The 24406-nt window shown below is 34.7% G+C and overlaps 1 protein-coding gene across 1 annotated transcript in view; it reads left to right on the top strand.

The window, feature by feature from the left end:
• The window catches only part of LOC132744526 (deleted in malignant brain tumors 1 protein-like), a 40394-nt gene extending 17415 nt beyond the window's left edge, over positions 1 to 22979 (top strand). The window contains exon 7 of the mRNA XM_060733278.1: positions 22760 to 22979. Coding sequence (XP_060589261.1) covers positions 22760 to 22979 — 220 coding nt within the window. The remainder of the gene's footprint in view (positions 1 to 22759) is intronic.
• The last annotated feature ends 1427 nt before the right edge of the window (positions 22980 to 24406 follow it).

Here is a 24406-nt window from a genome sequence, read left to right on the forward strand (position 1 = left end):
TTTTAGCGCCAAAAGAACTTAATAATTACAAGAAAAGCATGATAATCGTGAACATTTGTGAACATGTGAATTTTTCCCACCAAAATTAAATAAGGAGCAAGACGGAGTTAAGGTTTTATAGATAATATTACATAAGCAGAAATACTCAATAAAAACACGTGAAATATGAGAACTTATAGTGAGTTACATGAAATAAACATGTTAGATTCTCGTCAAAGTTATGAAAGGAGATAAACTAAATTTAACAGTAGAACATCGCTAGATATTAGCGACACTCCGGCCAGAATGTTCATAAAATAGCAATAATGTTTACTTTCACTTTGAAGTTGTAACCCGTCTATCTGTAGTACAATATTCCTCCGAATGCATTAATACGTCCCCTCTGTATGCATATTTCTTTTCGAAATATATAGCGGCATGATCTGTCACATAATGGATGTCTTCATCAATTATATGACTTACGGCTAATTGTAATTCTAATAACTGTAATCAATACCCGTGCCAGTAAAAATGATATCATCTGACTCATCATTAGATATGTCACTGAAGTATTGGTTATCATGATCAGATGGTGTCACAGCACAACAATTACCATCAGGAATAGAAACACTATCATCATAATCTATCTTGTCGTTTGCATTGCTTTCGTTGGTTTGAACATTTGAATCAAAGTCAACATAATTCTCTATCTCTTCCGGTTCTTCAACACTATTCTTATCGTTTGTAGAGCTTAAATCTGTTATTTTATTTTCAATATCACCATTTCCACATTCATAATTATCACGGCTCGTTTGTCCGTAAATATCATATTATGTCAATTTCTAAAAATCCATTTCTTCCTCTTCAGCTAATGAATCCATTATTGTATCATCATCACTGACTTCAGAATAATAACTAGCATCGCTTTTATCTCTTCTCTTGGCTTCAATTGCAATTGTTCTTGCTTTATATTTTTCAATTTTATGTACTTGTAAAGATGGTAAAAATATATCCTCTGCGAATAAACTTCGCTTTGCATTTATCCATTACACATTTATAATGTAACAGCTGCGAACTGTGTTTCTCATCTTAATGTCTTTTAAGATGACGATTATACTTATAAGACTTGTCACACAGATTACACTGAAATCTTTACGTTTCAACAAAACTGAATGAAATGACCAATTTCAAACCACGTTCTATTTTGCACGAGAAAGTCATGAGTAGTTTATCACTTTACCTTGCTCCGGTATAAAAATGAGCGGGAAAAGTGCACGGAGAAATCGTGATATATTTTACAATATAATATGCTCCGGTAGAAGAAAGCGTGGGAAATATGCATGTAAAAATTAACAAAATTCTAAACTGTAATTCTACCGTCGTGTATTGCCCCGGTATACATAATGTCTAAATATTTGTAAAGGATATACCGTGATGTAGATTTTAATTAGAATTTTCACTTTTAGATATACCTTTTAATCTTTGTTTAGCGATTTTAGCAGCTTTTCTGTATGGTCGATGCACAACTTGTGATTCCCTTCTATCAGTGCTTTTCAAAAGTTCACGATTTTCAACGTCTAAGTCTTCACTTGTTTCTAGAGGATATAGAAAATTTAATGGTCTTCCAATTATTATTTTCGAGGGTAATATAACTTTAGCAGACCTTATATTACCATCGCGAATTGTAACTAATTGTAAAATTCGACCAACTTTCCAGCTGCCCCGAGGTACAGTGTCCTTAATTTGAACAACATCTCCAACTTTTGGCGAAGATTTTGACATAACTCTCCCAGCTTTGAGTGTTGTTTGGCTTCTTTCACGAAGACTGACTAAATATTCATCTCGCCATATTTATTTAAGTCATCTAAAGTTTTCTGTCCTTTTTTCCATAACTTTAGTAAACGTTCGCTAGAACTTTCACGTTGTTCATAATCCCATCGTTTATGTCAATGATAGTTTCTCGAACTCCTGTTTTTGGATTTATTGTAAGCAAATGACTAGGAGAAAGTGTTATATTTGAGTCTAAATCATTTTCCACGTATACTAACGGTCTAGAATTTACATTTGCTTCTATTTATTTGATGAGGGTTTGTATCTGTATTAAAGTTAGCAGTCTTCGACCTAACGATTTACGGAGAGCATGCTTGACTAGACCAACGAGGCGTTCGTAAAACCCTCCCCTCCAGGGAGCTAACTCTACAATGAAATGCCAATTTATACCTTCAGATGAAACATAAGAGTGTACATCTTCACACTTAGTAATATTATTCCAGGCTTCATGAATCACTTTACTCGCTAATCTAAACTGTGTAGCATTGTCACTTGCAACTTCACAGGGAGTACCCCCGTTCAGCCAATAAAACTTTTTAAATGTTAAAAAAAACTTTTTTTGGGGTTAATATTTTTGAACACTTTTCCCAAATAAAATTGCCCTTGAAAAACCATACATGAAAATTTCCCAAATTTAAACATTTTTTTTTAAAGTCCTTAAATTGAAATTTGATATTCAGATGCCTAAAATAATCAAATTTTCCTATTCTAGGAAAAAGTTTGGTGACATTTTGGAAACCCCAAAAGAGGGGTGAAAGAAGGGGGCCAAAGGGGAAAGGCAAATTTTATAATGGACCACCTTCGGGGTTTTTTTTCGCAAAATTAGCAATTTTTAAAAATTGTTCTTTTTAACAAATAAAATTTTTCCATGCGAAAATTCCAGAAACTTCGGGACGAAGTTTTAGCCAATTTTTGGGAGAACCCCAAAAAATTGATGCATTTTTCATTCTTTTTCTATTATGAGCTCCGTCAATTCGGACATTGGTAGTAGTATTGGTCGTCTAGCTCCTTGCAGTAAATCGGAGTTATCAAGTCGTCCAATACAACGCATAACTCCCTTAGCATCAATGTATAAGCCTAACTGTTTCTGTAACGCACTTGGCCTTTTACTTTCTACTGCAACAAAAGTCTTTCATGTAGTGCTTTCGTTGAACAAATTTTATCCATCTTGTTTCAGCTTCTTGAAGTTCTTCATTGTTAATGTGATCATTTTCGCATTCTATCCTTTTTAGTTTTTTGATAAAACGCTGAACTAAAGCTGTAACACCACGAAACAGCATGGTAACAGAATAATATCTTTTATAATCCATTCCGAATGAGGAACTGGCTCTGTATAAACACACTCTATTGCTTTAACACTTAACTCTTCTTCTGTTTGATCTTTAACTTCTTTCACCGGAGCAACTGAGGTATTCATATTTGTTTCGGATTTAATTGGCCAAGTTTTCAATTTGTCTTTTACCCAAGTCCGACCATTCCACCAGAAAAGATTTTCTCTTAATTGTCTTGTTGTTATTCCTCTCGTTGCAACACCTGCAGGATTCTCCTTAGTGTTGACATAACCGATTTTTATATTTGTGTAACTCGTTTAACACTGTTTATCCAGTGTATTACAATTTCCAAGTCGGTCCACAAAAACATATTCTCAATGTTTAGCTGAAGTTGTTCTTTCACGAACCTCAAACATCTACCCCGACTAAGACAGCCATCAATTCTAATTTTGGTACAGTCATTACATTAACCGGAGCAAGACGGGTTTTTGCAAATATCAGATCTGTTAGACAACTCTTTTTCTTCTTGGTGTAAGTAAATTGATGTTGCATATGATTTTGTGGAAGCATCACAAAAGCATAATAGATTAAATGTTTTGACTTTGACATTGGTCTTTACGTTTCTAGGTAACTTGTGTTCCGTTATATCGAACAGGTCTTGAGAAATTGATAACCATCTCTGTCTTATTTGCTCATCATGTACCACGTCATCCCAACCAAGTCCTCTGCTCCACAATTCCTGAAGTAATATCTTTCCACGAAGTACAACAGGAGAGAATAAGCCCATAGGGTCAAACACAGAAGCGACTCTCTTTAATATGTTTCGCTTAGTGAGTGGTAAACTGTCATCCAAAATTTTGCTTTGTTTTAAATATATCGTATCTGTTTTATAGTCCCATATGTGTCCTAGAACTTGCATTTCTTTCATTTCAGCTCTGTCAGTTATCGGACTAACATTGTTGACGTTTTCACTTTTAGTTAGCCACTCTCGTAAATTCATAGCTGCATCAGAAAATATCTTCTTTGACCTCTGATATAGGATAATTGCTTCTTCGTCACTATTTACTCCTGTGATGACTTTATCTACGTATATATCTGTCTTTAACTTTTCAGCTACATTTGTACCGTAAGAATCAAGATAAGTTTATATTGTTGTGCTCAATAAAAACGGACTTGATATGATCCCGAAAGGAACACGACAAAAACGGTACACTTGAAGATTCTCAGATTTCAAAATAGAACACTTTGTATCTTTCACCCACAAAAACCTTGTGACATCTCTTTCAGATTGTTGTAAGCCGATCAGTAGAAATGCTTTCTCATTATCAGACACTATTGCAACTGGATGAAGACGGAATCTCATCAAAAGTCCACAAAGGTCATGAAGTAGGACTGGTCCTCTGAATAAGCATTCGTTTAAACTTTTGTTTTCATTTGAAGTTTTAGCAGAAGCATCGTAAATGACTCTGATTTTTGTAGTATTTTTTGAGGCGTTATAACTGCATGTGTGGAATATAGTGAACTTATCCATCTGACACTGAATCGTTGACTTTTCTCAATAACACCTTTTTTGAGCTGATCCTGAATAATTGAATCGTATTTTTCTTAAATTTCAGGTTTATTTCACATCTTCTTTAGACACGATTTCAATATCCCATATGCTAGTTCTCTGTTAGCAGGTATGTAAGGAGAAAGTTCTTTCCAGGGCCAAGTTACCTGATATCTCCCGTTCAAATCTCACAGTGCTTTTGAATTTTTCCATAGCATATTTGTCATCAATTGCAATATCTTTATTATTTACACCTACGGATTCAATTTTCCAGAAATCTTCCAGGTTATGTCGAGGCTCTTTAAGTGTGTCAACATTTTGGAATACAGTAGTTTTTTGTAGTGTTGCTACCATATGTTTGAACCAGAAAGTTCGGAACAGTATCATGTTTATCATCACTATTTGTTCTTCCGGTCAGAATCCAAACAAGTTTTGGATCCTAAGCGGTACAACCCCGGTTAAAGTTCAATTTTCTGTGGCAACAATAAAGTCAAGATAATAATCATTTCCAATTAATAGTTCTATGGTCGTTGACTCCTTTTCAAGTGGTAGACTATCTGCTAAATCCAAACTGGTTATTAAATCTCCGATTTGTTCCATTGTTGACACATCAATATTTTTGCGTTGAACATTTCCACTTATAACGGGCCCGACATTGGCGCTAATCTGTAGAGATTTTCCACTGTTTAGTTTTAGGTCTAGTTTCGTCACTGGCGTTTTTATCACCCTTGCGTGTGTACTTCCAAATGTTAACACTTTAAGCTCTTCTACACCCTCTTGTTTTAGTCCTAATTTTTTACAAGTCTCTGAGTAATGTAAGTACGCTTAGAACCACAATCAAGCAAGATTCTTGTATAAGCTGTTGATGACGTATCTGGATTTTTAACAGTCGAACTAGCTGTTTCCATGAACACTGTTTCTCCATGGGATACTATAACATTCTCTTCAATTATTTCTTTCTGGAAGGCGTCATCTTCCTTTTCTTTTGTAAAATGAACCTGTGTTTCATTCTTTGTAAGATTCTTTGTAAATCGTTTTGGACATAAACGTCTATGGTGTTTGTTAAACTCTTTGCAGTATACACAGGCACGATTTGATACACACTCACTTACATAATGACCCTCTTTGAGGCAACGATAGCAACACCCTCTAAGTCTTTGTTTTCTTTCATCTACAGTTTTATTGATTTAACATTCGTCACTCCAATATTCCTGTATACAGAAGTGACATGTGGGCATACTAGGTTTGTTTAGTTGATTGTTCTTATCTTGTTTTTCATTCATAAGTAATGATTCTGCTGAACTTCGTGACTTGAAAGGTGCTCCGGTAGGACGTTCATATACCCTCGTTGCCTTTGGAAGGTTATCACTATTTCTTGTTACTCCAATGTTATATATTTCCCCTTTGGAGAGAATGGTTGGTTTAGGCTCTGAATAAACATTTGTTCTTCGTTCAGCCTTTTCACACGCAACTATATAATCTCTCAAATGACACCGGAGTAAATTAACAGTCCATTCAATATTTGCACCTTTGTTGAATTCTAACTGTCGTAAGATATCTTCTGATAATTTACCACTTATCATTGACACAAAAATGTGCTGATCAATATTCTCACCTAACACTTCTTAAGCACGTAGATGTCTTTCTATCGAGTCCAAGAACATTCTTAAGCTAGTAATTCTCGTTGTGGGTGGTCGTAGATTCAATATCTCATTGTAGTGCAAATCCACGATTTCCTGTTTATTCCCAAATCTTTCTCGAAGGATTTTAACGGCAACCGCATAATTATCATTTGTACAAGCTAGACCAGCAACGGAACGCTTTGCTTCTGCGCCAAGTTTACTTTGAAGATAATTTTTTTTTTTCAATATTTGATAATTTAGAATTTTTGTGTACTGAACACTCAAATGTATCCCAGAATTCACACCAGCGTATTTTGTCTCCATGTCAGAACATATTCAACTCTAGTTTTGGTAGTTTCACAGCTGAATGGTTTACGTTTTCCTTTTTGTCAATATATGTACAGAATTCATGTTGTGTTTCCATCTGTGACTGTACCATCCTTTGCATCTTTTCCTGAACATTTACCAACCTATCAGATTCCGTAACAGAACTTACTTTAGGTTCTGTTTCTTCACCTTTTAACATGGATGATTCAGTTTTTTCTTTCAACTGCTCAAGCTCTACCAAACAATTCTCAGCTTCATAATTCAGATCACAGTCTTCATCGAAAACACTTTGCACAAACTCCTTATCATTGTCGCCTATTGCATTAATTAGCTTTTCCATTTGCACCGTCAATTTTTCTGAATATGTTTTAAAAGGCATTTTGATTTATGTATTTCTTTGACACAAATAAAAGGATCAATTTCACTTACTTTTTCATTTAGAAGCTCATTTGCTTTCTGTAATTCCATTCCCAAAGTGTTTCTATATCTTGTTCTAACTCCTTTAAGTGAAGTAACACTTGCCATTTTATTCACGAATACAACAAGGAAAAGTTAACTTTACGAACACAATATTTTTTAATATAACCTTTCAAATAGAATATCGACGACTAAAAATTTCATTTATCCTGTTTCTTTCACAAGTTTGATCTAAACATTTTCACAATCACTTTTCGTATCCGGTTCGCGGGACCATTTTCAATGTAGCAAATTTTCAACACCTTTGAACTACATTGAAGTAATACAAACACTTTAAATCCATTTTTATCACCTTTAATTTTTCCTTTTCAAAACTCCAACATTCACAATTTAAGTAATTCCTTTTCACATCCACTTTTGCAACCACTCTTTTTCCTATAACAACTGGCTATAACACAATAACATCAATATATATAGTAGCCAAATTTTAGCGCCAAAAGATCTTAATAATTACAAGAAAAGCATGATAATCGTGAACATTTGTAAACATATGAATTTTTCCCATATTTAATATTTTAATATTTAACTATGATATTTGTCGTCGGTGAGCTGACCCGGCTAAAATTCCGGGAGATTATAAATAAAGTAATAATTTCATTCTATTTATAAAACGATGCGTCATGGGGCTGATGGTGAACTGGACATTGGGAAATTCGAGGACATATAATATTTAGAACAAAAATCATTCGTGTATAACATATGTTCCTTACAGTGGTGGCAACATAGTTTGGTATCAAACGAAACGTTTTTGGGAACGCTTATGATCGATCTTAAGTAAAATCACACGTACCTCCCTGACCTCAAATTCTGTAGGAGATATGATGTCATTCGTTAAGTCCAAGATGGCTGCCGCCGCCAACTATGGTCATCGGGAGTGACTCATATGCGAGATGGTGGGCTTATATTCGCAGTGTTTGGCGTTAAAGAAAAGCATATACTACTCCGGGATTTTTCCCTAACCGGTATTTAGCGTATGTATTTTCTCTGTTCACATGCATCTTCATATATACTCATATTCCTCTTTGTTAAATTGAGAGAACTGGCTTCCATAACTTTAAATGTCACTTTTATTTTGATATTCGCTGAAGTCTCTTTACATTTAAACACACCCCTGATAGAAAATACGAAGCGAGTTGCTACTAGCTTATTTAAAAGCTAACCTTGTTGTACATAATAAATTCTACGGTGGCTGATTTGTGCCATGTTATACTTTTGCTTTGGTAGGCACCGGACGAAAACTCAAAAATACGACTTAGTGGTTTCTGGAATATAACAAAAATTGATATTTTAAACTGGTCTGAAACATCATATAGAAAGGTTTAAAATGTCTGAATGATTGGTCCAAAGTGTCCAATATATGGGCCTAAGTGTCCAAATATCCGGTTCGAAATGTCCCGAAAACTGTTCTGAATTGTCCCAAAATCTTGTTTGATGAGTCTGGTTAGAAATGTCTATTGTCTGAAATGTCCCAATACCAACTCTGCCACAATAAAATTAAGTCTTATTCAAGAGTGCAAGAAAACACCTACTCTGTTAAAAGTCTGTTGTGGGATTGATTCTGTTCTAGAACTGAATATTGAAACCAGTGTCCCTCCATAATATAAATAAGACATAAATAAATTCATTAAGTAAATCTGTCTCAAAGTTAGACATGTAATCACAACAACATACAGGCTTAGCCAACCTTAACAATATTCCCATTACTCTATATTTTATAGAAAAAATATATGCCAGCTCAGACTTGGTTTAAACTTATAATTGGGCTGTCAAATTAAGCCATTTTTAAAGCTCGATTTACACTGTCCCGGTAATGGCCACGGTATTGCTTAAACAGTTGAACAGGAGTGTTCCGTGGTGTTTTTCTGAAAAATCAAATTGCGTTTACACATCTCCGACAAAGTCCAGGCCAGGTACAATCCTGTTATTTAGTACCCAATATAACTTCGGCTATATACGGGTAAGTACCGATGCTAACCCGGTGTATTCCTGTTTGATCCCTTTAAGACCCGCCTACACACGTTTTCATCACCGTCCATCCCGACCATCACTGATTTCACCACGGTTGAGCTACGGGTGATGCCGGTATTGTGCCGGGGACACCCCGGTAATGCGCCGAAGCTTCCCTGTTAAAGTTTATTAAAACTAGAACTCCGCGACTCGGATGTGTCACCTTGTGAACAATATAGTTTAGGAGAAATGGCTAGGACAAAAATGAAATATGAATATTAACAAAGGGCAATAACTAAAAAAATGAGTGCCGAACAGCAGTTTCTATGCATCAATAAGATCTATCATCCTATGAAGTTTCAAGTCCATAGCTTTTATAATTTATGAGAAATGGCCTCGACAAAAATAAAGTATGAAAATTAATAAAGGGTTATAACTCACAAGGAAGAAGTGCAGAGTACCGGTTCTTGAACACTGCATTTTTTATTAATGAGATCTATCATCCTTTGAAGTTTCAAGTCAATAGCTTATATACTTTAGGAGAAAAGGCCCAGACAGAAATAAATAAAGGGCAATAACTCAAAAAATAAGAAAAGCAGAGTACCGGTTCTTGTGCACTGCTCTTCTTTTTAATGAGATTTATCATCCTATGAAGTTTCAAGTCCATAGCTTTTATACTTTAAGAGAAATGGCCCAAAAAAAATAAAGTGTGAAAATTAATAAAGGGCAAAAACGCAAAAAATAAGAAATGCAGAGTACCGGTTCTTGTACACCGCACTTCTTCTTAATGAGATCTATCATCCTATGAAGTTTCAAGTCCAAAACTTTTATACATAAGAAGAAATGGCCCGGATAAAAATAAAGTATGAAAATAAACAAGGGCAATTAGAAGCATGCATACCAAGTTTGAAGTCAATCCAACTTATAATGACTGACTTGTGCCTCGGACATGCTTTAGGGCACGCCGACACCGACACGGACGCCGACGCTTTTAACTTAACAATGTTATCCAAAGTAGCACTTCAAGTTCTTTAAATTGTCTGTTATCAGCATAAGGTCTTGACGCCACCATTTATCACCAAAGCTTATTTTTTAACAATCTGAATATAAAAAACAATATATTATTGGATGAATCCTGTTGCAGGATACCATTAGGTATGGTCTAACACCACGAGTAAGCAACTTTGGTCATGTTACGAAAAAAGTCAACGTTCACGGCCAAAATAGCTCGGCTCGGGTAAGTTTTTTAATGATTATTTTTCTGTCCAGCCGATTTAAATTATGCTACATTGCCTACCGACAGCGGCAGTTCCGACGCTTTCTGAAAATGTATGTAGTTTTGTCTAACGTATTGTATTTCATAAGAACATTCAAAAAATATTTTCAAATTGTCAATGACAACATACACACTATTGTGTAAAAGTGTTGATGAAAACTTAATAAACGATACGCATGTCAGTTCTTAGTAAAATGTCAGGTCTTAAAATATATAAGAGAATGTTTTAATGAAAAAAGAACTGGTTTCTTGCTGTCATTTTTTATATTTATTTAAAAATTGGCCACATTACAGAAATGTCAACGTACACACACTGTCTAGAAAATGTCAACGTACACACTCACAATTTAGTTTGATAGTGGTCTGAGCATGAGGCTGCAACTTCAAAATAGGTGGCTTTTTCCAACAAAAAGTTGACTTTCAATTTAGATTGCCCTCTCAAACTGTATATAATTACTATGTTTTACAAAGAAAATAGTTAAGAGTGCATTCATTTCGTCGCAAATAAGCTTAAACAACCCTTTTTGTGTCGCCTTGAAAAGGTGACATATATGGGTTACTTTTGTCGGCGGCGTCGGCGGCGTCTGTGTCGGCGTCGGCGTCCCCTAAAGCTTGTCCGGAGCATAACTCAGTCACTATAAGTCTGATTGACTTCAAACTTGGTATGCATGCTTCTTTCAATAACCCAAAGTGCAGTGCACAAGGACCGGTACTCTGCAGTTCTTATTTTTTGAGTTCTTGCCCTTTGTTAATTTTCATACTTTAATTTTGTCCGGGCCATTTCTCTTCAACTAAAAAAGCTATGGACTTGGATGGATCTCATTAAGAAGAAATGCAGTGCACAAGAACCGGTACTCTGCACTTCCTAATTTTGAGTTATTGCCCTTTGTTAATATTCATACTTTATTTTTGTCCGGGCCATTTCTCCTAATGTATAAAAGCTTTGGACTTGAAACTTCATAGGATGATAGCTCTCATTAAGAAAAAGTGCAGTGCACAAGAACAGGTACTCTGCATTAATTATTTTTTGAGTTATTGCCCTTTGTTTATTTTCATACTTTAATTTTGTCCGGGCCATTTCTCCTTAAGTATAAAAGCTATGGACTTGAAACTTCATAGGATGATAGATCTCATTAAGAAGAAGTGCAGTGCTTAAAAACCGGTACTCTGCACTTCCTAATTTTTGAGTTATTGCCCTTTGTTTATTTTCATACTTTATTTTTGTCTGGGCCATTTCTCCTAATGTATGAAAGCCATGGACTTGAAACTTCATATGATGATAGGTCTCATTAAGAAGAAGTGCAGTGCACAAGAACAGGTACTCTGCATTTCTTATTTTTTGAGTTATTGCCCTTTGTTTATTTTCATACTTTAATTTTGTCCGGGCCATTTCTCCTTAAGTATAAAAGCTATGGACTTGAAACTTCATAGGATGATAGATCTCATTAAGAAAAAGTGCAGTGCACAAGAATCGGAACTCTGCATTTCTTAATTTCTGAGTTATGGTCCTTTGTTTATTTTCATACTTAATTTTTGTCCAGGCCATTTCTCCGAAAGTATAAAAGTTATGGACTTGAAACTTCATAGTATAATAGATCTCATTAAGAAAAAGTGCAGTGCATTAGAACTGATACTCTGCATTTCTTATTTTTTGAGTTATTGCCTTTGTTGATTTTCTAACTTTATTTTTGTCCTGGTCATTTCTCCTCAAATATGAAAGCTATGGACTTGAAACATCATAGAATGATAGATCTTATTGATAAAAAGTGCAGTGCACAGAAACTGCTGCTCTGCACTTATTGTTTTTTTAGTTATTGCCCTTTTTTATTTTTCCTATTTCTTTTTTGTCCTGGCCATTTCTCCTAAACTACATTCTTCACAAGGCGACACATCCGACTCGCGGAGTTCTAGTTCATTAAAATATTCTCTTATATAGTTAAAGACCTGAAATTTTACTAAGAACTGACATGCGTATCGTTTATTAAGTTTTCATCAACACTTTTACACAATAGTGTGTACGTTGTCATCGACAATTTGAAAATGTTGTTTGAATGTTCTTATAAAATACAATACGTTAGACAAAACTAAATACATTTTCAGAAAGCGTCGGAACTGCCGCGGCCTGTAGGCTATGTAGCATAATTTAAATCGGCTGGACAGAAAAATAATCACTAATAAACTTACCCCAGCCGAGCTATTTTGGCCGTGAACGTTGACTTTTGTGGTAACATGACCAAAGTTGCTTACCCACGGTGAGAATAGTCTGTCTGAGATAGACAGATAAGGACAAACAATTTGGTAAACGTGAGTAACTTCCCCTTAAACTAGAGTCAAAATGGAATTAATTTTTAAATACATGCATGTAACATTCTTGAGCTCAATGAGCTGTCTAGTATTTACTGTATTAATTTGAAAAACTTAAGAAAGGGAGATTGACATATTTCTTGGGATATTTTTATTTTTATTTTTGGGGAATGGCATTGCTTCACTGGAGCTAGATAGGTTAACAAAATTATGATGCACTCTCATTTTTAATCCAGGATTTCTGCACTTACCATTTTAGGTTTTAAAGGTATATATGAGCCAATAATTCTTTTTTCTGTACTAATTGTGGAGGGGGTAGGAATGTAAGATGGCCTGAGATAGCTTAGTCAGTACGGCCCCCATATGGTATTCTGATTTTCCGGGGTTTGATATCGGGGGGGGGATGTAGAGCCATGGTGGTATATGGCTGAGACGTATTCTTTATATTCATGAAAAAATTGTGGAGTTCAATATTGCAGGGATGTCGCAGTATCAACTGTTCAATGATTAGGGAAGGGGACATTGAAGAAACCTTATAGCTCAGTTGGTAGAGCTTCGGAATAGTATTCAAAGTGTCCATGCAAGCCTCCCAGGTTTGAGCCCCACTAAGGCTGCACAGTTACTTTCGGAAACCAACATAGGACCAAGACTGTATAGACAGACATCTCACTATGTCAGTTCATCAATTATCAAGGAGATATTTCAATAAAGTGGGGGACTATGTTCATGTATAGGGCACTATTAAGAGAAATTGTTTATGCGGTAGAGCATCAGTATGTTATTCAAAGGGTTCTGGATTAATACGGTAGTGCTGGTGATATGCATGATATGCATGCTATTTTGAGGGTCTTTGTTTTGAGTCTCAGTCAGGCTGCATATTTTTCTTACTCTGTGATTTATAAATCCTTCCAGTTAATTATTTGCTTGTCTGCATTTATTAATGATTATGTGTTATGTCAATATTGTGAAATATTTAATTCTAATAATTGTCTAGTAATGTGATTTTATATTTCATAAGACATTGTAGCAGCACTTAATTTGACAGCTTTTGAATACGGGGGGGGGGGGAGGTGCATAGACTTGAGTGAACCTAGGCAGGTGCCCTCATTTAACTGCCTCCTCACCAGTGAGTTTTTTTAGGATAGCCTGTAAGGATTAATTATTTCGATTATTATAATACCACAGGGGTATTATTTTCCTCTACTGGGTGTAATCAGAAACTATTTAGAGTTCTCCTCTGTAACATTTAAAACAACAATGTGAAATTTACTTGGAGTTTCGTACTATCACCTATTCCACAGGGGACTGTGATGGTATAAAACGATGGTATAAAAGTCCTATTTACGTTGTACCTTTGCAAGAACGAATCTCAATAAAGCAGGGATATATGTCATGGTTCCCAGCTGTCCACTATTTATGAAGTGATGTGTAAGCACTAAGCAACCTGATAGTTCAGTTGGTTAAGCTGCAGAATGGTTTCCGTGGGTCCAGGGTTCAATAATGATAAACAAGATCGACAAGGAAAGGCGGCGTTCAAGTCAAAGGTAAGGCAGCCTATTTTTTTAAACTTGTGACAGTAACATAAAGAGGAAGGTACTAGGCATTTAATGTTGCCTAGTAATAATATAGCATATTAATTCATATAAAGCGCATGTCAATAAATTTCAATTTTAAGTGATATGAAAAATATTTTCTAGTGCACTGTCTTTGTAAAGCCAATAACTTTACATTTTACACATGATTCACAATTTTTTGGAGTCCCACACTTGACTCCTCCCCATTTTGCACTAATTTAATGAAGGTGCATGAGTTGACTGGTTTCCTTATTTTCCTCATTTTTTTACCTCTCGATTAGTTTCAGACCCGGAATGAAATATTTATATATACCCATATATCGTAATGCCCTAGAAATTTTACTTTTTTTTGTGATTTCACTGGATTTCAGTATTGTTTATTTCTACTTTCACTTTCGTTTTGAGAAGCTTTTACTGGCGACCACACAGTAAATCATGCGGTATCTTAATGAAACATACAGGACATCAACTTAAATCTATTGTGCCAGCAATTCATTCCTTCCTGATTTTGGAAGCTTTTCCCTTAATCTATCCGTGGAAGAATCCTGTGTTTTTAATCTGTTTTCGTGACTTCTGTCAAAAGAGTTAATTCCTTTATTTTACACTCAAGATTTTAAAGTCCGATTGTTTATGATGCAGCCTCACTTAATATATAGATTTGCCTCATAAATCCATCTGAATTGAATTGTTAGCACCGTATATTTATGATAATTTGCAATGCACTTTTACATGTCGGCCATGTTGGACTATTACGTAGGCCTACTGTTGTCCGGTTACGTAGTGAATGTACGGGATAGTTCTTTATCCGATTGCGCATAAAGAGGAACCCGTTTAATTATTTTACTATCGAAATTAGCTCATGACAGCTAATATTTAAAAAAAAATGTTGATTACGATATTTTAATAAAGGTTTAGAAACGTTTTCATTTTGCGTGTGTTTAAGCGTGCGTATATCGTTTAGCGTATTTCGTTTAGCGTATATCGTTTTGCGTGCGTCTGCGTATTTTGTTTCGTTTCGTATAGCGTGCGTATAACGTTCTTTCGGATAGCGTGTAACGTGTGTGCGTTTTTTCCAGAGCGTGCGATCTGCGTGTAAACTGAAACGTTCACCCTACTGATCAGTTTCAATTATTCTTTATCAATTACATTCTATGCCTTAATAATCAAATGTGTGCGACTAAATGTACTATGGACAAAAAGTTATTTATTTAACTCTTTGTACGTATTTAAAGAAAATGAAATAGAGGATATTTGTTTGTTTGTTAGATGAAATTTTATCTCATCTAATGGGCTTTAAAAACCTATCCAGTAGTTAGAATACTGTTTTTAAAGTTCACGAGAATGACCAATTATTTTTTATATAGTACCAATATACTTCAATTTAAACTTATTGTTGACAATTAATGAATACATGTACTAAGTTTTCTACATAATGTATTGCTTTATAAAAAAAATACTGAAAAAAAAATACTCAGCTGTTTCTTTTAGCGGTAAAGGTAACTTAACTGTAATAATTAAGGTGCAACTTACAAAAAGATTTATTTTATTTAACCATAAATTTCTTTAAAAACTATTCTTATTATTTCAACTATAATTTTGTTTTACCAGGTATGTTTTATTAATTTCCTTTGTTTCATGAGGGAACATGTCTGGGGTGTGTATTGTGTCCGTTAAGAACAAAATTTATAGATCATGAAATATAAGGAAATAAATAATGACCTATTAATTAGAAGTTAAAACAATTGTATTTTATATCATCTCTTCAAGACTTTATTCAAAAAAATAAAGCAATAGTCATTATATTGTATTAATTAAACTATGCTATTGGTGACACAATTTACATTATAAAATTATTTTTGAAGGGAATGTAAAATATTATTTTTCAGAATAAAGTTGATAGAAATAATTGCTAGCAGACCTATAATATTTGTTTTTTGCATAAATGTATCCAAAAAGCATAACCTGACATTTTATGATTCCGATTTTTATCTTTTTGTCCAATGTCATAATGCAACATTTAAATTTCATTTAGAACTGAGCATATCCCATAATCCAGATTTACATTAACAAGACTGTAGTCTTGATTTCAATAATATACACCCAAACATTTTATACAAAACATTATCTTGAAAATTGCTAATTCCCCACAATTTCTTAATTATCTAATAACATCCGTTGAAATACATGAGTACTAATTTTCAATCTTGTTGAACCAAATGCCTCAGATTTCAAATTTTACGACTGCATAACTGGACAAGTCTCTCATGCATAATGTTAAATATGATTAATCAAAGCACCCATCATTTTATTTTCACAATCATAGAGATATATGAGAAATAAATTTATAATGTAGAATTTCAAATTGGTAATAATTGTTTTAAAAATAACTTTGCAATGTCCTTCTAAACATACTTCATATACAATCTATACAGTTGTTTACCTCCCCCCCCCCCCCAAAAAAAAAAATAAATAAATAAATAAATAAATAAAATAAAAGAGTCTAGACTATAGCAGAATTTATGGAATTTGGTGTACATTATCAGATCGGTCTGTGGTGTAAAGTAAAATCATTGTAGAGTTGTAGAGGCAGTGGATTTATTTATCCTATTGATAAGAAATAAACAACAGGTCATTTATATTACAAACAACATTAAGACAGCTTAATGTACGAGTTAATTTCATACACAATTTACTTTACAGAGTCTTTTCTAAAAAATACACTTGTAAAATTGTTAAAATACACCTATATTTCTTGGTTAAAATTTATTTCAGTTTCATTTTTCTAAGACCTTTGTTTTTTTGTTTTTTTAAACAAAGGTGTTGTTCAGTGGTTTTACAGTTGTAATACATGAGTTTTCTCGCATGGGTTGCATTAGGCAGTTAATGCTTGTAAGATAATTAAATATGCCCAAATGTCATCAAAAGCAATTTTGCATGTGGAAGGAATTGTATTATTTAGACTGTAAAAAGAAATTAGAGTCAATATTTGGTGATTGGTAATTTGAATTAATTGAAGTAAGTTTTCTACTTTTTATTTCTTTTGAAATTTACGTTATTTAACAATTTCAGCTTTGCTTTTCAATAAACAGCCCCGACAATGTCAGAAAAAATAAAATTGAGGTACCACATGGGGAAAATCTTAAAAACGTAGTCTTTTCATTGAAAAGTGTACAACTATAGTGTGATAATTTTCACTGTGAAATTATCAAATACAAATTTCACTGATAAATCAGTAATTCACTGAAAAGCACAAAATAAAGATTGGTTTAATTTTCTAAAGTAAAGAAACTCCACACTTTAAAATTTGAAATATGTACACAAAACACAAGAAAACTTAACGAGCTTATTCTTTTTATTTAAAGGGTGTTTAAATCGGAACGACCCTTGTATTTCGTTGTATATATAAAAAAACCTAGTACACTTGTATTCACTTACTGATAAATTGTTTCAAGGAATGTGAAAAGAAATGTAAGCAAAAAAAAAAACGATTAAAAAATCCCCAAGGTCAAGGTTTCTAAAGATAGATTAGAAAATTGGTTTCCGGACAATACCTTTAGTTAAGAATGAGATATAGTAATAAAACTTGGTATATAGCAAAGGTACTAGAATATGGAGACCAGCAAAGTTTTATGGAGACACCAGTTGGAAATATTTTAGATTCATGGAGAGGTCATTGTTACTTACAATAAAAATTGGTTACCAGAAAATATCTAGAGACAGGAATGAAATATTGTAATCAGACTTGCTTTATGGCAAGCTTATATGAAGACCATGGTTATGATTGCTTCAGGACCCCCTTGGGTCAATGGTCAAAGTCAAATTTAGTAAAATAGAAAAAAAAAACGGTTTCCTATTTTCTTGGTCCAATCGAAAGTGTATCTATATCAGCTTATAGCTTTCTACACAATCAAATCAAAATAAATTCTGTATTAACAAATCTTGGTTTAAGACAAGCTTATGTCAAGACCCCGGTAAAGATTGCTTTTTGACCACCTGGGATCAAAGTCAAGGGAATTGTAACAAAAATAGAGAAAACGGTTCCCGGACATAAAGAGAGTTAGGAATGAGATGGTGATATCAAACTTGGTACATAACAATATTTATATAAAGTCCCTTGTTTAGATGTTTTTGGACTCCCTGGATTCAAGATCAAGGTCACTGTTACCCGTGACTGTGACCCCGGTTTTTGCTTTAGGTCCCCTGAGAATTGCTTTTGATCATCTGTCATCAAGGTCACTTTTTGGTAAAATAGTAAAAATGTTTCCCGGATATCAGCTAGTTAAAATTAAGACATCCAAATCAAACTTTGAATATATCAAGCATATTTGAAGACCATCAAGATTTTGATTACTTAACCCTTTACCTCATTGATACGCGAAACAACGTATTTTCGACCCCCCCCCCCTTTTTTAGGTCTTAAAGAGTGAAAAAATGTCCTATTGGGACCCCAAACACATGTTTATGTTTGAGAAATGTTGCTTAAAAAGTGAGCATCTTTTTTTGGCGCCGCCCTTCACCCAAAAGATACATCCGGGGGTTGCCAAAAGGGGAATGTGCCCCCTTCTGTTTGGGGGGGGGTTTGAAGGGGGCGGAGACCCCATCATCGCCAAGTGTAACAAACGCTGAAAAGCCTTTGACTCTATCTCAATCCCTTGAGAAGTTGCAGCACTATAAAATAAATTTTGATGGAAAAAATCGAGGCAAAATAGTGAGTTTTGGAAATTTTGAGATGTCCCCTCGTTGCCATGGTAACAGGAAATTTCAGACTGAGCATTTCGTTACAAAGGCAATAGTCCAGTAAACATTTGTGCCAAGTTTGATTAGTATTGAAGCATTTTTCATAGTTTCATAGCAGTTTGAACTTATAACAGGAGGCTATTCAGTGAAAACGGCCATTTTTCACAATATGCTCATGAGGGAAAAGGTTAAGGTACTGATTCGAGAGTGTTTCAATAAGCTTATAGCTTCCAATACAATCGAACTAAATAAATTTGTATTACTCAAGGACCCTCTGGGGTCAAGGTCACTGTAACTTAAATAGAAAAAAGTGTCTCAAGACTTTAGAGTTAGCAATGAAATATTGTAAACTAATTTGGAATATACTGTGTAAAAGGTTAATTTTGTGACATGGAAATATTTGCGATTTTTGCGAATTGAAATTATTCGCAAATGTTTGATCTTGCAAAAAATATTTCTTTTTTGGCAAACTTTCTTCCAACATTTGTAAACACGCTTTCAATGTTGAAGTTTCAATGTTCAATGTTTGGGGATGTTGCATTTATTCATTATCCCTCATGTACAGACTCATTCAAGGGTGAGCTTTTGTCATCACTCTGCGTCAGTCGTGTGTCGTTCAAAAAATGGCGTCAAACTTTTCAAACAACATCTCTTCCTAAACCACATGGCCAATTGCAACCAAACAGAAATGATCCTTAGGAGGACCCCTTTCAAAGTTGTTCAAAAATTTAAATTCCATTAAAAACTCTGGTTGCCATGGCAACCAATAGGAAAAGCTTTAAATATCTTCTTTTAAAAAAAACCCTAAGAGCTAGAGCTAAGATATTTAGCATGAAACATCTTCTAAAGAGTGTCTACCAAGTTTGTTCAAATAAAGGCCCTGGGGTCAAAATTTGGCCCCGCCCCAGGGGGTCATTGATTTTGCCTATATGCATATAGTAAAAATTTTAAAAAAATCTTCTTTTAAAGAACTCATAGATCTAGAGCTTAGATATTTAGCATGAAACATGTTCTAATTGGTGTCTACCAAGTTTGTTCAAATAAAAGCCCTGGGGTCAAAATTGGCCCCGCCCCAGGGGGTCTTTGATTTTCCCTATATGCATATAGTAAAAACTTAAAATATCTTCTTTTAAAGAACCAAAAGAGCTAGAGCAAAGATATTTAGCATGAAACATCTTATAATGAGTGTCTACCAAGTTTGTTCAAATAAAATTGGCCCTGCCCCATGGGGTCATTGATTTTCCCTATATGCATATAGTAAAAACTTAAAAAACTTCTTTTAAAGAACTTAAAGAACTTGAGCTAAGATATTTAGCATGAAACATGTTCTAATTGGTGTCTACCAAGTTTGTTCAAATAAAAGCCCTTGGTTTAAAATTGGCACCGCCCCGGGGGTCATTGATTTTCCTTATATGTATATAGCAAAAACTTAAAACATCTTCTCTGAAGAAAACCCAAATAGCTGGAGTTTAGATATAACGCATGAAATATCTTTTAGTGAGTGTCTACAAAGTTTGTTCAAATAAAAGCCCTGGAGTCAAAATTGGCCCCGCCCCGGGTGTTATTTATTTTCCTTATATTTGTATAGCAAAAATTTAAAAATCTTCTTTGAAAAAACCCAAATAGCTAGAGTTTAGATATTAAGCAAGAAACATCTTCTAGTAATTGTCTACAAAGTTTCTTCAAATAAAAGCCCTGGGGTCAAAATTGGCCCCGCCCCAGGGGTGCTATTGGTTTTAACTATATGTGTATAGTAAAAACTTAAAAAAATCTTTTTTTAAAAAAACCCAATTAGCTAGAGCTTAGGTGTTTAAATTCGCCCTGCCGGGGGGACAGACAAAAGGGGGGGGGGGTAGATCGTTGTTTTTCATTATATGTGTGTAGTAAAACCTTAACATCGTGAAACATCTTCTAATGGGTGTCTTCCAAGTGTGTTCAAATAAAAGCCCTGGGGTTTAAACTGGCCCCACTCCGGGTGCCTTTATACAGGTGAGCGACCTCAGGGCCATCATGGTCCTCTTGTTACTATATGTACATGTTGTGAAAATCAATAAACCCAGGGGCGGAGCCAATTTTCACCCCATTGCTATAATTTGACCAATGTTGAAAGAGGTCTACCAGACAATGCCGAATGCAAAATATTTGTTCTGTATGCCTTGTGGGTCTTTACATGAAGGTTTTTTAAAATTTATTCTTATGATCCCTTTCTGCATGGAATGAAATTCTTTGAACAGGTTTGGAAGCCCTTCACTCTAGAATAAATCATGCCAAGTTCAAGTAAAATTGGACTAGTGGTTTTTCACAGGAAGTTCACTATATAATCTATATAACACACAAACATACTCATACGAACACACACATAGGTGAATCGCTATATGCCACCGCATCGCAGATGCTGCTGTGGCATAAAAATATACAGACACTTCTTCTCTTAGTTGTTTTCTATTATTTTTATTTTTCAAAGGAAGTTTATTGTTCTTATTTTCTATCACAATCAGCCGTGGGAAATCACTATCTAATTATGAAATTGTCTTCGAAAGTTACGACTAGGTCGCAAATAACTTGATTATATTCGCAAATAAAAGGCGTTTAAAACCTGTGTTAAAATTATGTACCATATATGAAAAACCATATTTTATGGCTTTACAGCAAAGCACAGTTCACGTACGTCGGCGTTACCTCATAAAAACGGTTTGAATCAATCACAATTTATCAGTTTCTTTTCAATTTTCTTTATCACCAGAAGTTAAGTTTATGTCACTTGCCTACCAAAAATCGAAATTATACGGTAGAATAAGGATTGTTGTACTTATAAGAGCCGACAAAAAGCCATACTCTCGCTCGAAACGGTGGTCAAGCCATCATTTTCACAAATGATCTTGAAAAAAACAATTTTGTGGAAATAATCTTGATGAGGGATAAGGAGTAATGACTTCGCAGCCGTATCCAAAACCCAGTTTACTTACCGCGTTGGAAATCCTGTCCGGTATCCGATATTTAATGCACAATTCTGCGTTACTTATTGCACGAATTGTGCGTTATTTCACATTATGGCGTAACTGGATATACACGGTGATATTTGACATGAAGGTTAGACATGATTTGTAGATGACTATTATTATGTTCTCATATATTCATCATAAAAGCTGCGTGAATGGGTCAAGTCATGCAGTGGCAGTTTCACTTTGATATTTGCCACAAAAAGAACATAAAGAATACATTATTTATCAATGCACTGGCTTACTATCCTCAGATTTGACTGGGAGGTTGTCCTTGAGCTCTAAATGACCACTGTTGATTCTGACAAAGTGGTATGCGGGGGTACTCACGCCATGACAGTGGCAGTTTTAGTTATAATAGAAAAATGGTTTGAGTAAGAAATGAGATATTGTAATAAAACTTAGCACATAGCACATTGTTTCAAATTTACTTATTAACACATAATTAAGCCGTTTTAAAAGGCAATTTACTGTAGTAATTATAAGTACGCATATAAAACTTAATTAACTAAAAGTCGAGTCTATATTTTGCTTCAGATCACTTATTTTTAGATAAGGTCAGGTAACAGTTGGGTGTATGAATCACCCTTATTGATTGCTCTAATTGTTTTGTTTTCTCTAATTTGTTCTTTGTTTTTGAACCAACATGACTGGTATCTGGTGAATAAAATAATCTTATTTTATAAAAAAAAACATATAATTGGATCTGATAAAAATGACCCGTTTTATTTGGATTCGTAACCAGATTATTACCGCTTAACTATTTATTTCTTTGCTCCCGTGAAATCCAAGATGTCCAGTTTTTTTTATTTGCTTAGATCGTGGTAGGTTCACAATAACACAAAATATGGATTATCGACATTTTAGTGGTATAAGCCGGGCATTCCCAGGAGGTAACTATGGCCAAGGACATGGTGGGGTTATAGTGAGTGAGCTTGAGTGTGATGGATCTGAGAGTGATATAAAGCAGTGTCCGTCTAAATGGGGAACACAAAACAACTTCTGTGACCACAGACGTGACGCTGGAGTCAGCTGTAGTAGTATGTATATATTTTACATGTACAATAATTCTTATATGACTGGATAAAAATATATCGTTGTCAAGGAAATACTTCTAGTTCTTTTATCCAACATTAAAAACTTGATCTAAGTCTAGAAACTGGATCAGAAACTTAATTATTTCACAGTAAGAATGACATTTATCATTTCTTGAAATGCAATTATTTATGTCGTGATCCTCTTTTGCAAGATTTTGTCGGGACAGCCCACTCAAAAAAGCTGGGGAACGTTTGATCCATCGGAAGCATTAATCACAACAAAATTACATGGAAATTGCATATTCGGTTTTGATTGAGTCTGTATATGAGGGATAATGAAAAGGTGCAACATTTCTCAAGTCCCCTAGCACCGGCTTGAGCAATTCTCAATTTTCAACACCTCAAAGTGTCAGACCCCGAAGGACCAAAACAATATAACAACACGGACACAAATTACTTTTCACAGCTGTAAAAGATAAATTTAATAGCTTTTCAAGAAAGGTACAGTGATCGGTGTAGCAGCTGCTATGTACAAAATAAATTGCATAAACTCGCAAAACACAGTACAGTCCTAAGGGCGTTAAAGGTTGTTTGCACTTGACAGAACCGTCCATGGACAGGCTCAATCAAACGAGCCTGCAACATTGTCAAAGCTGTGTTGGGCTTTCCTAAAGGATTATGGCTTTCCTAAAGGATTCTTATTTTCTCTATTTGTACAAAATTAAATGAATTGTGATTGCAGTTGACCTTGTTTATTATCTAGTGATCAACTTTATTGTTTTATAATGTTTTCTTATTTCAATTTGACTATTTTTTTATACACCCGCACAACAAAGGTATAAGGGGGTATACTGCAATCAGCTTGTCCGTCCGGCCGTCCGTCGGTTTTTTTCTTGTCCCCCCTAATTACTTAAGAATCCTTGACCACAGTCTTCATATTTGGCATGGAATTAATCACGAAAGAGATGACCCTCATTGATTTTTAAGGGCAAACCCGGGGAAAAAGGTAAAGGTCACCCGGGGGCCCCTTTACTTTTAATATGCTTGTCCCCCCAAATCTTTGAATCCGTCAAACCCACAGTCGTCATATTTGGCAGGGGGTAATCATGACAATAAGGGGACCCCCACGATTTTGTCCCCCTGGGTTAAAGGGGCAAGGTTTACAAAGGGGCTTTACTAAAAAAAATTGTCCGCTCAATTGGGTTAAAAAGGCTTTGGCCCAATATTTTGGGATTTTAGGATTTTTTGATTTTGAAACCCCTTTTTTTTTAAACTTTTGGGCCAAAGGTCAAAAGGGCACAGGGGATTGTACCCATAATAAAAACTTGTTTTGCCCCAAATGCAAAAATGCCTGTCCCCAGTGTTTATTTTTACATTTCACAAAATTGAAGCAGTAGAAACATAACTTAGCAATTCACTGTCCAATAACCTCAGAATTTTCCACTGGAGGATTTTGAGCTCCAAGGCCACTATTGAT

Source organism: Ruditapes philippinarum, unplaced genomic scaffold (assembly GCF_026571515.1).
Source record: "Ruditapes philippinarum isolate M1 unplaced genomic scaffold, ASM2657151v2 ctg11040_1_1_1_1, whole genome shotgun sequence".
NCBI classification, from domain to species: Eukaryota; Metazoa; Mollusca; class Bivalvia; order Venerida; family Veneridae; genus Ruditapes; species Ruditapes philippinarum.